At 44.7% G+C, this 17,662-nt stretch overlaps 1 protein-coding gene across 2 annotated transcripts in view; it reads left to right on the top strand.

Annotated features, from left to right (window-relative positions):
- The window catches only part of Mreg (melanoregulin), a 56,165-nt gene extending 38,883 nt beyond the window's left edge, over positions 1-17,282 (top strand). For both annotated transcript variants that reach the window (XM_052749803.1, XM_052749804.1), the window contains 3 exons: positions 12,553-12,643; positions 13,973-14,136; positions 15,421-17,282. In XM_052749803.1, coding sequence (XP_052605763.1) covers positions 12,553-12,643; positions 13,973-14,136; positions 15,421-15,555 — 390 coding nt within the window. In that variant the 3' untranslated portion in view covers positions 15,556-17,282. The remainder of the gene's footprint in view (positions 1-12,552; positions 12,644-13,972; positions 14,137-15,420) is intronic.
- The last annotated feature ends 380 nt before the right edge of the window (positions 17,283-17,662 follow it).

Raw genomic sequence — 17,662 nt, 5'->3', positions numbered from 1 at the left:
ATCTGATAGCTGCAAAGGATACTATCTTAAAGTCTTAGGGAAGACAGATTGTGTTTTAGGAAAAAAATTAACTTACCAATTATTAACAGGACAGTACAAATTTAGCATGGTACATGCGTTGTGTTTGGAGTGCAAGTTGGGGGCATTTTTTTTTTTAATTAAAAATTGTTATTTGTGCTGGGTGGTGGTGGCACATGCCTTTAATCCCAGCACTGGGAAGGCAAAAGCAGGTGGAGCTCTGTGAGTTTGAGGCCAGCCTGGTCTACAGAGGGAGTTCCAGGATTGGCTCCAAACCTACACAGAGAAACCCTGTCTAGAAAAACCAAACCAAACAAATAAATAATTATGTGTGTGTGTGTATATGCATAAGTCAGAGCTGGTCCACCCAGTTGCGGGCATTTCTTTTGCACAGTCCCACCTGTTTGTTTATGTACTCTCTGTGGCTGCTCTTAGCAGGGCGACAGAGTTGAGTTGCTGTGACAGACCTTTGGTATCTGGCTCTGCCAGAAGAAGAGCTAGCTGCTGAGCTCTAAACAGGGCACTTAGGCTCGGTGTTTTGTTTGGTGTGGGGTGGGGAGGGTTGGCGCAGACTTGCCTGAATGATCATGTGATTTAATTTTCATATGAAAAGGGTGTAAAAATGACTCCTCAGTGAGAGGCTTCTCACCAATGATGATAATTTGGAGGAAATTTAGAAATTGAGAATCAATTTGTAGTATGAAATATTTTTTATTTACTGATTTTTCCCCTCTTTGAATAAACCTGTGGTACAATGACCCAGTATAGAATATTAGTACAAATTAAAAAACTAGTATTTTAAAATATTTTATATGCGTTGGTGTTTTGCCTGCATGTAGATCTGTATGAAGGTGTTGGATCCTGGAGTTATGAGCTGCCATGTGGGTGCTGGGAATTGAACCTAGGTCCTCTGGAAGAGCAGTCAATGCTCTTACCCATTGAGGTATCTCTCCAGCCCCCTAAAAAAAATCCTGAATTTTATTGTAAAAGCCAGAGGTGGTAGATGACTTCCAAGGAAACAACATCTTCCAGACAAAACAGGACGGATGCGCAGATGAACTCACAGAACTTAGGACAGCCTGCGCAAGTCTTAGCCAGACCAAAAATCCTAGTATTGAGAAGGGGAAGTAATGAAGCCTCCTCCCTAACCAAGAAGCTATTTGCAATTGGACCTGCTGTCGAAGGGAAAATCTGTTTTCTCTAGTGGAGCGTCACTGGGAATATCAACCACACTCCAGGACAAGGTCCCATTCCTGGCAGTGGTTGGCCAACACAAAATGGCCTTTATTTTTATTTTAATTTTTTTTTTATTTTTTGGACATGGCTTATGTAGCTGTCCTGGCTCTCATGCTGCAGGCCAGGTTGGCCTCGAACTCACAGAGATCCATCTTCTGCTTCCTGAGTGCTGGGGTTAAAGATGTTTGACACCCTGCCTGGTTTAGACTCCGTGTGTGTGTGTGTGTGTGTGTGTGTGTGTGTGTGTGTGTGTGTGTGTATGTGTGTGTGTGTGTGTTTTATTGTTTTGCTTTGATATTTTTTTCTCTTATTGATTTTCTTTTTCGCTTTTTGATTATTAGTCTGTTTTCAATTTTGTTTGTTGTTGTTGTTGTTGCTTCCCAAGAAAGAGGGAGAGAAGAACAGAGAAGATGAAGTTGGGTGGGGAGGGAGGTGGGGTTGGGGGGAGGGAAAAGAATATAATCAAAATACATTGTATGAAAAAATTTAGAAGTCAATAATCTTTAAATTCCAACTATATTAAAATGCACTTTATCTTAGAATACTGCGATACCACCCTTGTCCCTAACAATTCTGGGATCTTCAATCCGTAGGAATTGTCTTAAGGGCTTTGTTTGAGTTAATGAGAACCCGCCATGTTGATAAGGAGGAAAGAGGCAAAGTGAACAAGATGAGGCTGTGTCTCCAGGATTAACAGGCTGCTTGCTAATTGGGCTGATAAGGAGACCATGCCTGTCTGTGTGTGCCAGGAACCACTTGGTAATCAACAGATGTTTTAGCCAGAGAATTTCCCTGTGGAACCAGGACTGTTGCTGTTTACATGGTTATTTTACCTCGGGGCTCCCAGTATATTACATCAGGCTTTGCAAGTGGAAGCCCTAAATACCCGTGGTCATATGCAAATACCACACTATTTTATCTAAGGGACTTGAGCATCTTCAGATTCTGACATCCGTCAATACACACACACAAAAAATACAATTTGAGTGTATCTCTCAGTATACGTTACATTCCCCTGCCTCATAGTATAATATAAGTGCTATGTAAGTAGTCTCCCACAATCCACCCATACATTTAAACATGGCTGAGGTCTTTGAAGTGGCCTTTATCATGGTACATTCTTCTTCTTTTTCTTATGTACCCTTTTATTTTATTTTTTAAATTTATTTATTTATTTATTTTTAAAGATTTATTTTATGTGCATTGGTGTCTTGCCTGCCCGTGTATCTGTGTGAGGGTGTCGGATCCCCTGGAAATGGAGTTACAGACAGTTGTGAGCTGCCATGTGAGTGCTGGGAATTGAACCTCCGGCCCTCAGGAAGAGCAGCCAGTGCTCTTAACTGCTGAGCTGTCTCTCCAGCCCCTCATGGTACATTCTTAAGGTAACTGTGTGAAGTGGTCATTTCTACCTTGCTGGAAACAAGAAGTCTTCCTTTTCTCCCTGTGAGCAGGAACTTAGTCTTACTGTCCCTGGCCTTTGGTGACAGCAGCGGATTGTCATTTTTCTGTGCAGTAACTGGAATCCCAGAACTCTTGAGTTGGTTCCAAGTAGTTGCTTAGGAATACTCATGACTCATGCTAAACATTGCTTCCCCCGAGCAGCATTATTAGCTATATCACATTCTGAGTTGTAACCCTGAAAGCCCGTGAGGCCTGAGACCCCCACCTATTAGACAAAATGAACTAGCTCTGTACTGCTTAGCCATCCCTTTCCAAGGCTTTGATCGCATGCCTGGGAGGTGGTAAGAGCTGTGAGCTAGCCTTCGACTTAATCTGATTAAAACCAGATAAGGAATTAGGTCAGAGGCCTTGGACCACAATGCAGTCTGTTTCCAGAGGAGATATGGGGTAAAAATAAACAGGGGGAGTGGGCACAGCATCGCTCAGCATTTACCTTTGACCTTTCCTAGGCGGAAGCAGCTGAACACTGCAACAGGCCGTAGGACTGAGTGAGTGGCTAGGGCGGGATGTATCATTCCAAAGCAGTAACCCAAGGGTGATGTCTGTCACCTGAGCCTCTGAGGGGCATGTATACAATCTGCTCTCAAGTTTTTCTTTATCAATCTTTGTGACCTCATTTTAGGTGGACCTCGGGGCCTGGTAGCATAGCGGCATGCTAGGCCTCACGGCCTTCAGGGCCGATTCCAGTAAAATCTGGTGCTGTGTGACTTTTCCTGGAGAGGTGTAAATACGTGTGTGTTTATTCACCCTGGATAGAGAGGACCCCGATGGACCAATGAAGGGGTTCTGTCCAAGTCTGGGATGTTGGACTGATGGGTTGATTGGGGTTAATTACAGGAGATGGGTGACTCAGGCAAGGCACACCACTAGGAAGTCACACCCCAGTCCACTGACATAGTCACAGAGTCTTGTGAGGCGCAGGAGCCTGTTCCCTCCCTCCAGGAGGAATGGTCACAGGCCTGATGTCATGGAGGTCATCATAGGTACTCAGCTGCGCCGGGCGATGGTGGCACACGCCTTTAATCCCAGCACTTGGGAGGCAGAGCTAGACGGATCTCTGTGAGTTAGAGGCTAGCCTGGGCTACAGAGTGAGATCCAGGAAAGGCACAAAGCTACACAGAGAAACCCTGTCTCGAAAAACCAAAACCAAAAAAAAAAGTACTTAGCTGCAAGGTGGAGGTAGTGATCATACCCAGCCTAGGGGAAATAGCTGTGTTATGCCAAGTTTTCCTTTTTGTCCCTAATTTATTTGTTTATTTATTGGTTGATTGGCATATGTGTGTGTGTGTATGTATGTATGTATGTATGTATACATGCCATGGCTCATACCTGCATGGAAATCAGAGGACAGCTTCCAGGAGTTGATTCTGTCCTACGACATGCATTCTAGGGATTGAACTCAGATCATCAGGCTCAGTGGCAAATACTCTTATCTGCTCAAAACTGTCTCTCTCAAGGAGATAGTTCTGGAAGATCAGTAGGGAGGACCCAAGTGTTACCGAACCAGGTCCGTTTTGCCTGGCACATAGCATGTCAGTCACCAAAATAATGAGAGTTTTGTTTGTTTGACTTTTTTTTCCTGATAGGTTCATGCAATTAGTCCCAGTGCCTGGAACTCACTGTGTAGACCAGGCTGACCTCATGCATAGAAGCAATCATGCTGCCTCTGCCTTTTTAGTGCTGGGATTATAGGCATTCACCTATAATGCCTGGATTAAGATGATGACTCTCTCTCTCTCTCTCTCTCTCTCTCTCTCTCTCTCTCTCTCTGCTTGTTTGTTTGTTTGTTTTTCTAGACAAGGTTTCTCTGTGTAGTTCTGGTTGTCCTGTAATTCACTCTGTAGACCAGGCCTCAAACTCAGAGATCTGCAAGCCTCTGCCTCCCAGGTGCTGGGATTAAAGATGTGCGCTGCCACTACCCATTGAAATGATGAGTTTTTCAAAATAGGAAGTTTGTTCATGAGGTAGCCATGTGTGGAGTCAGGAGAGCAGGCCTCAGTTATTCCTATTCAAGGATATGGTTTAGGAGTATTTACGGTTAACAAATCTGGGTGGTCTGGTGTGTGGGAAAAGGTGACTAGAGGTAAGGAAAATTGAAAAAAAAAATGGCATTCTGTATATGCATAATCAAATTTCATGGCTCTTCCCATTCAGACAATGTTGACATTAGCATGCTTTGGGTGTGGAGTTTTGGTCCTCTGACTTCGACAGGTCACCCTTCAGACACTTGTAAAAGGCCAAGTGAAGGGTCAGCGGCATCAACCATTTTGAGCCGCTCACAAGTTCCTAAGAAACAAACGCAGGCATCGTGACCCTCCGGAGAGGTGTTAACTGTAGCATAGCGCATGAGAACGTGTCTCTTAGCTACACAACTTCTACAGTGGTGGTGAAACCGAACATCTGGAAGCAAGCAAAGCCAGAGGGCGCATCCCCTCAGCTCTGCAGGTCAAGTTCCAGCATCAGAAGCTGCTTCTGTCACTGAAGGAGGGGTCTGGTGAGGACAGTGAAGCCTTCATCAGAATTTGACCTACTCAGCTGAAAAGGCTCTTTTCTCCATCGGCTCTGGTTACCAGCAACTAGACCTTCCTTTCTTAGAGTGTCTCATAGTAATGGCACCCTCTGGTTGAGGCACTAAAGCCAAATGTGAGCTGTTGGGGAGACAGGTCCTGGAGCCCCCATAGACCTAAGTGCCAGGCCTCTGGACACCGATCCCTCTTAGACTGAATGAATTCCTTGGCACTCTTTCCTCAGAGGTTCATGTAGGCCGATACGTATCCTTTGGTGTACTGGGTTTCTCTGTTCTGTCACTGGAGCCTGTCCCGTCTGGGGCGAGGCAGAGGCAGATGGCTGAGTGGACCGGCTGTCTAGGAACAATGAAATAAAATCCGACCTTTCCCCTGTACACACCATGTCTGATGGACGGAGAAAGCAGGCTTTGAGAGCGCCGACTGACAGTGCCCCTTCTGCTCCGGTGGCCTTGACACTGTCTAGTCCGGGGATGTCTAGAGGAAACTCTGATCTCCCTTTGCATAATCGACTGTCTGACACCCTCCTTCCTTGCCAAGTCTCTCCAGTCTGTCGCTCGGCCCAGGTGGCGTGAAGTCTGGTTGCATTGGTCTTCTTTCTGCTGCTGGATAGTAATGGGCAGCTAGAGAATAGAGGAGGGCCGCCCCTCTTTTTATTTATTTACTTTTATTATTCATTCATTCATTCATTCATCTATCTATCTATCTATCTATCTATTTATTTGTGGTTCTTTTGAGACAGGGTTTCTCTGTTTAACAGCCTTGGCTGTCCTGGAACTCACTTTGTAGATCAGGCTGGCCCCGAACTCACAGAGATCCACCTGCTGTTGCCTCTCACGTGCTGGGATTAAAGGAGTGCCCACCATACTTGGCATTCCTTTCTTCTTCTTCTTCTTCTTCTTCTTCTTCTTCTTCTTCTTCTTCTTCTTCTTCTTCTTCTTCTTCTTCTTCTTCTTCTTCTTCTTCTTCTTCTTTTCCTTCTTCTCCTCCTCCTCCTCCTCCTCCTCTTCTTCTTCTTCTTCATTTATTTAACTTTATTTTATGTGTATTGGTACAAAGGTGTCAGATTCCCTGCAACTGGAGTTACAGACAGTTGTGAGCTGCCATGTGGGTGCTGGGATTTGGACCCATGCTTTATGGAAGAGCAGCCAGTGCTCTTAACTGTAGAGCCATCTCTCTAGCCCCTATTATTATTATTATTGTTATTATTTATTACATCCTGGCCAGTTTTCCTTCCCTCCCCTCCCCCTATTTCCCCCTCCTCCCCCAGATTCCCACCCCCCCAGAATAGAGGAAGGCCACGCTTCTGCTTTCTATACTTAGGTGACCAGACCAGAGATCATTTTTGGGAAGTTTTACATCTCTTTGAATTCTCATTCCCACACCTTGTTGGTGATGGAGGAACAATATTACGGGCTAAGTTTGGGTCTGGTTGAGTGGCAACTCTTTGAGAACTATGGGATCTGGGAAGCAGATAGTTTCGAGCTTAATTAAGTTGAGGTTTCCTACTTAATCAACTGAGTGTTTGCCTCAGAGTCTCACCTGACAGGTTCCTGCTGTACATCCTCTTAGGTTTCTTATGAACGTGATGAACGCAGAGGGGCAACTCAGGGCCTGTCACCCAGTTGTCCTTGATAGTTTTAGTGCTGAAAGAGACAGGTCTGGAAAGCAGCCTTCAGATCTCAAACCGCCTGATCAGGCGCAGAGTGGAAGGGATCATGGATTATCTGGTTTTATTTCATCTTCATTGAATTCATTGCTTCTCAAATATATGTGAGCCAAAATACTTTATTATATAAATCTGCCTTGTTCAAAATAGGAAAGGATTATACATTATCATTATTATTGTTATTATTATTATTATTATTTTTCAAGACAGGGTTTCTCTGTGTAGCTTTTGGAGCCTGTCCTGGAACTCACTTTGTAGACCAGGCTGTCCTCGAGCTCACAGAGATCTGCCTGCTTCTGCCTCCTGAGGACCGAGATTAAAGGCGTGTACCACCACTGCCCAGCCAAATTATTTTTCATTACATTTATTTATTGCACACGTGTGTGCACACACCCTCGTGCTACCAATGCACATGTGGAGGTCAGAGGACAATTGTGAGAGTCGGCTCTCTCCCTCCACCATGTGAGCCCTGGGAATGAAACTCAGTTTGTTCGGTTTCACAGCAAGAGCCCTCTACCCACCGAGTCATCTAGCTGGCCCCTAAGTAGCTTTTTCTTGTGGGATGTGGCGCTGTGTTCTAGATTTGAAAGGCACTCCATCACCCACAAAACTTGGCTTCCTCATGCGTCTTACGCGCCGCTGATTTCAGCAAACCCATTGTCGGATGCACCGCGTACGAAGGACTATGCAGGGTACCGATGAACCCCGGTTCTAGTGTCCAAGGAGCCTGTACTCTAGTAGTGAAGGAGACCCCGCACACACCAATGTGGCAGTGTAGAGACCTAAGTCTGTTCATAAAGACTGAGGGAAGAAGCCATCACTTCCAGTGAATCGGAAAGAGGTGGTGGCCTTGATAAGTAGGATTTAGATGTAGAGTAGTGGTTCTCAACCTTCCCAATGCTGTGAGCCTTTCTGTTTTTGTTCGTCATGTGGTGGTGACCACTGCTGCCCCCCCCCTAAAGTTAATTTCGTTGCCACTTCGTAACTGTCATTTTGCTACTGTTACGGATTGTAAACGTAACAGCTTACATAAACATGTAAACATCTTATGTTTTCTGATGGTCTTAGGCAGTCCCCGGGAAAGTGCCCTTTGACCCCCAAAGGGGTCATGACCCACAGGCTGAGAAACACTGATGTAGAGGCATGCAAATGATCATTCTTGGTCAAAGACACCATAGCAGTAGAGGACAGTGTGTGTGTCTCAGCTCTGTAATCGCAACACGGAAGCAGGAGGATTGCTGCTAGTTTCAGGACCGCCTGGGCTACATAATAAGAGCGTGTCAAAAACAGAACAAAGGGTGTGTGTGTGGGGGTATCCTGTAATCGTGTGGATGAACATAGAGGTCATTGTGTTATGGTCTGAATGGGATAAGCCAGACGCAAAAGGACAGATACTGCCTGATGTCACCTCTGTATGGATTCTGAAGTGGCATATTTGTACCAACAGAGGGTAGAATTATGGTATCAAAGGTTGGAGTAGTGACCAGGGGAATTGCTGTTTAGAGAATACAGTGTTAAATTTATTGTTTTTAAATTTTATTTTTATGTGGGAGTGTTCTGTCAGCATGCCTGTTTGCACACCATATCCGTGCCTGGTGCCCACAGAGGTCAGAAGATATCGTCAGATCACTTGGAACTGGAGTTTTATGGATGGTTGTGAGCCATCCATATGCATGCCAGGATCCGAACCTGGGTCCTCTGCAAGAACCAAAAAAGCGCTTTTAACTGCTAAGTGAACTCTTCAGCCCTGGAGAATACAGTGCTTTGATTTTGCACAGGAGAAATGGTCTGTCTTAGTTAGGGTTTCCATTGCTGGGAAGAGACACCATGATCATGGCAACTCTTGTAAAGGAAAACATTCAATTGGGGCTGGCTTGCAGTTCAGAGGTTCAGTCCATTATCATCATGGTGGGGAAGCGTGGCAGTACACAGGCAGACATGGTGCTGGAGAGGGAGCTGAGAGTCTTGGTCCACAGGCAGCAAGAAGAGAGAGAGCCACAGGGTTGAACATCTGAGACCTCAAAGCCCAGCCCACAGTGACATACCTCTTCCAACAAGACCACACCTCCTCCAACAAGGCCACACCTCTTCCATCAAGGCCACACCTCCTCCAACAAGGCCACACCTCCAGTAACACTCCCAGTGAGCCTGTGGGGGGTCCTTTTCATCCAAACCCCCACATGATCTAATGAACTTAAATCAGTGTTCATGTTCGCAGCCAGCTCTTGGCCCTCAAAGCTGGAAGGCAGTGGCACAAGATTCCATTTTTTCCTTCTCTTCCATGCTGTTGCTTCAGCCTTCCTATCAATCAGTTCTAATCTGATTTGGCCAACAACTGAAGAGGAGAAACAACAACAACAAAAAAAATTAGCTGTGAACATCTCCAGGTGTTCATTTCAGTCACAAATTTTCAGTTTGGCGTGGTTCCCAGATGTTGCACAGAATGAATCCCACATTATTCTTTTTGTCAGATCTTTACCAGTTCACCCATTCTTAATTTTTAAGGCTGCCCCAGCACTCTGACCACAGCGCACTGTTTCGGAAATTATGGGAAAATCAACACAAGTTAAGAAAATAAAACTTAACAATGTTTGGTGCTTAGTGGAACGAAATTCTCCTGTGAAGGTTATTTAACTGATTTTGAATTTTTATTTTCAAGTTGCTTCAAGCTTAAAAAGTAAGTCATTAGGGGCTGGAGAGATGGCTCAGTGGTTAAGAGCACTGACTGCTCTTCCAGAGGTCCTGAGTTCTATTCCCAGCAACCACATGGTGGCTCTCAACCACCTGCAATTAGATCTGGTGCCCTCTTCTGACCTGCAAAGACACATGCAGGCAGAACACTGTATACATAATAAATAAAATAAATCTTTTTTAAAAAAGGAAGTCATTACAATTTAACAGTTATGAAGTACATCAAGAACTTCTTCCTTTCTAACATGAAGGAGTAGGTCTTTTCAGTTATGAAAAGATGTAGTTGGAGAAGATTTTGCATGCCATCGTTCCCTCACTTTGGCTCTGTTGTTTGGAGTCCTGTATTTAAGGGGAATTCAGTCTCCACTTCTCACTCATTTTATTAAATCCAAATTTCAGTTAAGTTCTGCTCAGGCTTCTACTGGTTTTAGAGTTTTTTTTTTTTTTTTTTACAAAACTTTTAGGTATTATTATGTTAAAAAATATAATAATCTCTGGGCGGTGGTGGCGCACGCCTTTAATCCCAGCACTCGGAGGCAGAGCCAGGCGGATCTCTGAGTTCGAGGCCAGCCTGGTCTACAGAGCAAGCTCCAGGACAGGCACCAAAACTACACGGAGAAACACTGTCTTGAACCCCCGCTCCCCCCAAAAAAGATAGTAATCTTATGTGTGGATGAATGGATGTGTGAAAGTTTTATCCCGTTAATCTTTTTTTAAAAACATTTATTTATTTGTTATGTATACAGTGTTCTGCCTGCATGTATGCCTGCACACCAGACAAGGACACAGATCTCATCTTTGGTGTGGCTGTGATTAATGTGGTTGCTGGGAATTGAACTCAGGACCTCTGGAAGAGCAGCCAGTGCTCTTAACCTCTGAGCCATCTCTCCAGCCCAATCCCATTAATCTTATGTGCAGGCTATTTACAGTAGGGGAGCCTGGGATCCTAGTATGTGTCACCATTCAGCTGCCGAGGGTCCTTTTGCTCTTGAGTAGATCGTAGGTAGGTAAGAAGTTAGTCCCTAGTGGCCTTTGTCTTCAGTGTTTGGTAGCAGTGAAAAGAGTTGTAGGCGGGTAGAGGGCGTACAGGTGACATCCTCTAATACTACTGTCCTGGTACAGGGACCCAGGTCTCTGATTCTTGATCCTTGGTGGTCGTCAGCTACAGCTCAGCCTGGGGTTTGAGACTCTTGGCTCTGAAAACATGACAGCTCTCAGGAACCTTTGTGACTGGGGCCTACAGGTTGTCACCTCTGGCTCTTTTAGTCCTTCTTTATACCCTCCCTCTCTGTGCCAAGGTTTATTTATTTATTTTCATGTATATGGGTGTCTTGCAGGCATAGATGTGTGCAAAGTGCCCTCAAAGGCCAGAAGAGGGCATCAGATCCCCAGGAATTGGAATTACAGATGTTAGCTGCCATGTGGGATCTGAGAACCAAACCCAGGTCCTCTGCAAGTGCTCTTAACCACTGAGCCCTCTCCTCAGCCCTGATTGGCTCTCTCTTACTGACTCTCTTCTTCCTCTTGCCTTCGTTCTGTCTTGACTACTCTGGACTTTTCTCTTCAGATGCTCCTTCAGTAGTCAGTAGCCACTGCCGGGACTTGGGTACCCATGGCAACAAACAGGAGTGCGGGGGGCACCATGGGGACTGACCTTGGGTAGCCGGGGTCATTCAAGCACAGCATCCCTTGTCACTGAGGATGGAACCCTGGAGGGCCGGTGAGATCTCTGTTGGAATCAGCAGGGTTCAGGCCTGGACACACTGCTTCCTGCGCGCTTCACAGGCGGCCCCGCTAAGCTCCCTGTCCCACTGCTGCTTCTGCAGGCCACTTGTGGCCTGAGAGGTTCCTGGCATTTGGGTCTAGGTGATACCAAGTCCCGGCTTGGCACTGGGTGGTATGGGATCTTTACCTGTTAAGCTGGAATCAAGCCACCCCCAGGCGGTGCTGCTGCCTGAGATAGGCACTAGTTTGGCTGTGAAGTTGTCAGGCACTGTTCGCCACCAACCACAGATGTTCATTTTGGAGCATTCACAGTCATTAAACTTTATATTTAGGACCAATCCCAGTCTTGTGTGAAATGTAGTAGCCTCTCCACCAGGGGAACTGTAAAATAATGAATAGTGGACAATAGGAGAAGTCTGGCACCTGGATGATCCAAGGGCTTTCTCTTCCTGCTGTTCATTTATTAGTTATTTTTCTGTTGCTAAATATCAACACTGGATTTTATATGACTCCCTGTAATTTTAGCGCCTCTAACACTGCATAATAAAGCTTTTGTCTGTCCATGGAAAGAATCTTGTCGGGGCATCAGCACTGGACTGAGACAAATTAGTAGACCTTTAATCACAAGTTAGTGAAGCCACCTAGTGGTTTGTTCCATAAGTTAAGGTTCTGGGTTCTCGTGAAGCAACTGCTTGGTTATGTGAACTCCTAATGAAGTGTGAGTAAAGTTCTGACCACTTTGCATTGAGTCCAGAACACAGGATCAGTTTTGGTAGAGAGGAAACACTGTATGGTGCTAATACTTTACTCAGCCTTTTAAAAGTTTAGCTTTTTTTTTTTCTTCTGGTTTTTTGAGACAGGGTTTCTCTGTGTGCTGATGTTTTATATATACCTTAAGTCCTGACAGTAGTCTCGTGTGGAAACTTTACTATTGCGTACCCCATTTTGCAGGCAAGGTCACTGCAGTGGAGAAAATTGGTATCAGAGAGTCAAAGTGACATATTTAGAAACGCTGTCACCTAGAAGGGGACACATTCTTCAGCAGTGGTAGCTGATGACATTCTTTCTTGCCAGCTCCATCTCGTCTATGCCTCCTTTTCTTTTCTGATTGTGTTTAAGATTAGTGAGGTGGAGAACCACATGTTTAAGCAACCTACAGTTCCAGAAATGAGACAGAGGTTTCAGGCCCGAGGGTGTTTGTAAAAGCGAGTTTTTCTCTCTTTCCAGGAATGGCAGAGACTCAACTATGACATCTACAGCCTGCGGCAGGTTCGCCGGGAAGTGAGAAACAGATGGAGGCGCATCTTAGAAGACTTGGGTGAGTCTTGGGAAATGGTAAAAATATCTAGTCACGTGCACCGCTTTTCCCTTTTCCCACCGAGGCTTTTGTAGAAAGATCGTCAGCACTGGCTGCTAAACTGCCTTGTGCTGATTTCTTCTTCAGACTTGCTTCTGTGTTCTCGAGAATAAACCTTGATATTTCCGTTGTCACCAGCTCGTGTTCTTCTTGTGTCCCCAAGTATGAGGTAACACAGAGTAGTGAAGTCATATGGGTGTTACTGTTTACTATAATGCCATCATTTATCGATTGAGTTGGGTGAGGGGTGACTGAGCAAGTAGTAATAGGTTTATGGATATGGCAGGTTGGAAGAAATATTGTTTGTAAGAGACGTCGAGACACAACAGCAAATTCTAAACGGAGCAAAAGGAAGAAAAGTTATAAGGTTGGGAAAATACACTTGGCATTATGGTAGACGTTGAACAGTGGCCTTTCTTAATTCTACCAGAATTGAATACATATAGCTCACGTCATAAAATAAGCTTACTTTAGTGTTCAGAAATGAACGATCACCTTTAAAGTTCTAGATCATTCTGCTTTGAAATAACATGACCCTGGACATGTTAAAGATTTTCAAAGGTGGGGGTACCAGGTTGCTAGCCCTTGCTGTCTAAGTTGGGGGATAGTGGGGTAAAGTGGACGCTCTTTAACTTACTCAATATTGCTGTGGGTTAACAGTCTCCTTTTTGAAGTGTAAGTCAGCCTGAGCAGGTTTCCTTCTCTGAGTCTTTCCCATCTTTAGGGAAATAATTTTTACCCGTTGACCATACTACCATGAGGAAATCAGGGCTTCGAGATGTAGTAACCTGGAGGTGACCACTGTTCAGGCTGGGGAGAGGTGTAGGGATTCTAGGACAGGGCAGTGGACAATTGTAGTGAGCAGTCGGGGATCGGGTATGACTTCCCTCAGTAGAGAGAAAAGGTAACAAAGAAAACAACAAGGAGAAACATGAAAATAGTTTTTTATTGTTGTTGTTTGGTTTTTTTTTTTTCCGAGACAGCCCTGGATGTCTTGGATCTCGCTCTGTAGACCAACTTGCCTTAAACTCAGAGATCTGCCTGCCTCTGCCTCCTGAGTGCTGGGATTAAAGGCGTGCACCAACACTGCCCTGCGAAAATAGTTTTAAGTAAAGAGCCCCCCACTCTCGCAGAGCTGGGAAGCAGTACTCTGTAGTGCCTCTGACTTAGTTTTTATTGTATAGAATCCACACTTGGATCCCTTCGTAACAATCACACAGCGATAGAGTATCACGGGATGAGCACTTCCTAGTGACGGCTTCACAGAAGGACTCTGTGTTTCTGCCTTAGGTTTTCAAAGGGAAGCAGACTCTCTGCTGTCAGTGACCAAACTCAGCACCATGAGTGACTCTAAGAACACGAGAAAAGCCCGAGAGATGCTGTTGAAACTGGCCGAAGAGACTTCCATCTTCCCAGCCAGCTGGGAGCTCTCCGAGAGGTATCTCTTGGTCGTGGTAAGTGGATGCCGTTCCTCACCTGCCCTGCTTTGCTTTCCTTCCCCATTTTCTGTTATTTCCTGGGAGCCCCCCCCTGCATCCCAACTTCACCAGCTCCACCAGGACAGAGGGGCAAATGGTGCTGCCACTGTATGCACCTGTGGCTGGTGGCTCCAAGGGCCACCCGGAGAGCTTTGAAGAGAAAGATTTCTGGATCCTGCCTAAAGCTGTTTTTAGCCGGAGTTTTCTCCAGTCCCGCTCAGACCCGCAGCTGCTCAGACCCAAGTAAACACACAGAGACTTATATTACTTATAAACTGAATGGCCGTGGCAGGCTTCTTGCTGTCTAGTTCTTATATCTTAAATTAGCCCATTTCTATTAATAAGTTGCCATGTGGCTTGTGGCTTACGGGTACTTTACATCTTGCTTCTCATGGCGGTGGCAGCCAGCAGCATCCCCTGACTGACTCAGCCTTCAACCTGTCAGCATTCACCTCTCTCTTGTCCCACCTATCCTATACTTCCTGCCTGGCTACTGGCCAATCAGCGTTTTATTTATCAGTCAATCAGAGCAACACATTCACATTATACAGAATGACATCCCACAGCAACTGTTGAGGCTCAGGTTGTGTTTTTCAGATGATTTCTGCTGCGTGGTTAAAGTTTCTACATCAGGTCAAAGAGTCAAAGTATCTCTACAGCCCAAGATCAGAAAGACTGGCAGAGGGCTGCTGGGGAGAGAGTTTAGTTGGTGATAGGCTTGCTGTGTAAACAGGAAGAGCTGAGTTTGATCCCCAGCACCCATTTTAGGAGCCTGACATACATGGTGGCCTGCTAGTAACCCCAGGGCCAGGACACAGAGAAATAGGCCGATGCCTTAGGCTTGTGGCCCCACCAGCCTAGCCTCGGCGGGTGTGCCACAGCTCCCAGTGAAAGACTGTGTTTCAAAAAATAATGAAACAAAGGTGGGGTGGTTCTTGAGGAGCAACACCAAAGGTTGACCTATGACTTTTGCATGCCTGCCGTGTGCACACCGGCCCACCTGAACACCTGCACACACACCTACATGCACATAAGTATGCTCACATACACAAATTATTGGCAGAAACATCTCTTGGGTAACGTACATAAAGGGGTAAGGTAAACCTCCGAATCTTGAGATTTTTAATGAATGTTTTACTTGCTTGGTATCATTTTAAGGGCAGGCTTTATTTTTGTTAAACTTTCTCATCCATATAGCCCTGTTTCCAACTTGGTAAGTAAGCTTCTTTCTCTTTCTTTTATCTTTTTTTCTAACTGCAGGACCGTCTCATTGCTCTTGATGCTGCTGAAGAGTTCTTTAAAATTGCTAGCCGAACTTACCCCAAGAAGCCTGGGGTCCCTTGTCTGGTCGATGGCCAGAAAAAACTGCACTACCTTCCATTTCCAAGCCCCTGACGAATGGCCTGGAAGAGGGACAGAGTTCTTTCACCATGACATAGTAATTTACCAAAGTTGGACCACTGCCCGCGGTTGCAAATGAGCCAGGAGACGGCTTTCTACACTCAAACACGATTCTGAATCCTACAAAACGTAATGTCTTCCTCAGGACCTTAGCCTAAGAAGGTTACATTAAAACACCTGGCAACTGCATTGAGAAATGAAGTTAAAGAGTCGGCCGGTGGATAGATGTTCTTTTCTTTTTTCTTTCTTTCTTTCTTTTTTTTCTTCGAGACAGGGTTTCTCTGTGTAGTTTTGGTGCCTGTCCTGGAACTCGCTCTGTAGACCAGGCTGGCCTCGAACTCACAGAGATCCGCCTGCCTCTTGCCTCCCGAGTGCTGGGATTAAAGGAGGTGGATAGTTTTTCAAGGCTAGTCGGATTCTAAGAACTCATCGCCTCCTTTGTTACATAAGCTACAGTCATTCATCCTGTGGAGGACTGGTGTTTTCTAATCAACAAAATAGTATGACTAATAGAGAAACGTGTAACTGAGCCCTTTATTACTTCACCAGTTTTGAAAGTAATCATTATTAAATGTAATGCTAGACAGAATGCCCCAAATTTCATAAAATTCTAGGCCTTGTGTGGCCTCTCTTTGATTTGGAAACACCTGTAGCAGCTCAGACACTGTTTTGAGCAACAGGCATGGTTGTTTAGAAGCATAGGTGAGCCAGGCAATAGAGATGTGTATTGACACGTGACTGTCTTCATTTGTGACACAGGCATCCTAAACCCTCAACGATAATCCCCAGCCTTGATGTTACCCAATGACCTCAATTTTTTACGTGTTGCCCATTTCTAGTCCAAAAGCCCTTGTCGTTTTATGAATAGCATCTGTAGACTGGAATGTTTGGCCTCCACTTCCTGTTTTGAACCTGTTTCCTGCTTACCAGCTGAGGGTGGTACCTGCTGAGGGACCTTGGGGTGCACATTTGTAGATATGCAGGCTGTGACATATTGACAGAGGTCACCTCTGGGTCTTCCATCGGTCTGAACATGATTTTCAAAATGGAGCTTGCCAAGAGTTTGTGGTTTGTTTTGTTGAAAAGCCTTTAAAGACTTATAGGATTTATCAGTAATCTACTGAGAACAATAGGAATATTTTTATTTTTTAACGATTTTGCACTTCTAACTTCAGGTTGAAAACAAAGTCTGTTCAGGAGGTTGTGACTTGAAAAATTTCATATCCTGGGAAGGATTTCTGGCTTGTGTACTGAATGTTTAAAATATCTACTAGGAAATACATGTCCTCTGTTCATTGATGCATTGTAGACCAATTTAACAGATTCGTTCCCAGAGAAATCTTCCTAGTTTATTAAGTAAGCTAAAAGTTTTATTTTTTTAATATTTAGTGCTTAATCTCTGCCTCATGTTGTTTGAGATTGGCCCCTTGGAAATTTTCACTCACTTCTGTGGGCTTTTAGAAAATAAGCAATAAAATAAACAAAAGAAATCTGGGAACATTGTATTGTTTTAATATCTGTACTCAGAATTTGTTTTGTCTTTTGTCTTTTTTGATGTCAAAATAGATGAGTTTGACTGTGTCTGTGGATTGTAAACTATTACCATACTTCTTATTTTTGGTAATGAACACGTAAGGATTATCTCTGTGGTAATTAAAATACATAAAATTACTCAGGAATGTTTCTCCAAGGAATTAAAAGACTTCTACGTGTGCTTCTGAGTTGAATGTGTGTTATATTTCTGATGAATGAGAAGGGCTTCTGGTGTTCCTTCTATGGTCCCATAAGTTAAAGGGCAAAGATGCTGAGAGACAGATGTGTTTAAGGACCTCTTTCCCCGCTGAATCAGGGAGTGGATTTGTGCTGAGTAGACACTGCAGTGTATGAGAGGCTCGGACTGACTCAAGTGGACACTTCAAAAATCACAGCGTTCTCATCAGGACCAGGGTCCGCAGATGTGTTGGGAGGCCACAGGGCTCTCCTACTTAAATCATCATCCCCTTGTGGACCACTTCAGCACTTCTCACAGATTCATCTGTGTGTGCTGGGTGGTTTTAAGTGGTAGATGGGAACACATTTTTATATTAAAATTATTTATTCT

The sequence above is a fragment of the Peromyscus californicus genome, unplaced genomic scaffold (assembly GCF_007827085.1).
Source record: "Peromyscus californicus insignis strain IS unplaced genomic scaffold, ASM782708v3 Scaffold_21__1_contigs__length_65335640, whole genome shotgun sequence".
NCBI lineage: Eukaryota > Metazoa > Chordata > Mammalia > Rodentia > Cricetidae > Peromyscus > Peromyscus californicus.
Note: the sequence above shows the minus strand (reverse complement) of the source record. Positions and strands in the feature narration are given on the sequence as shown.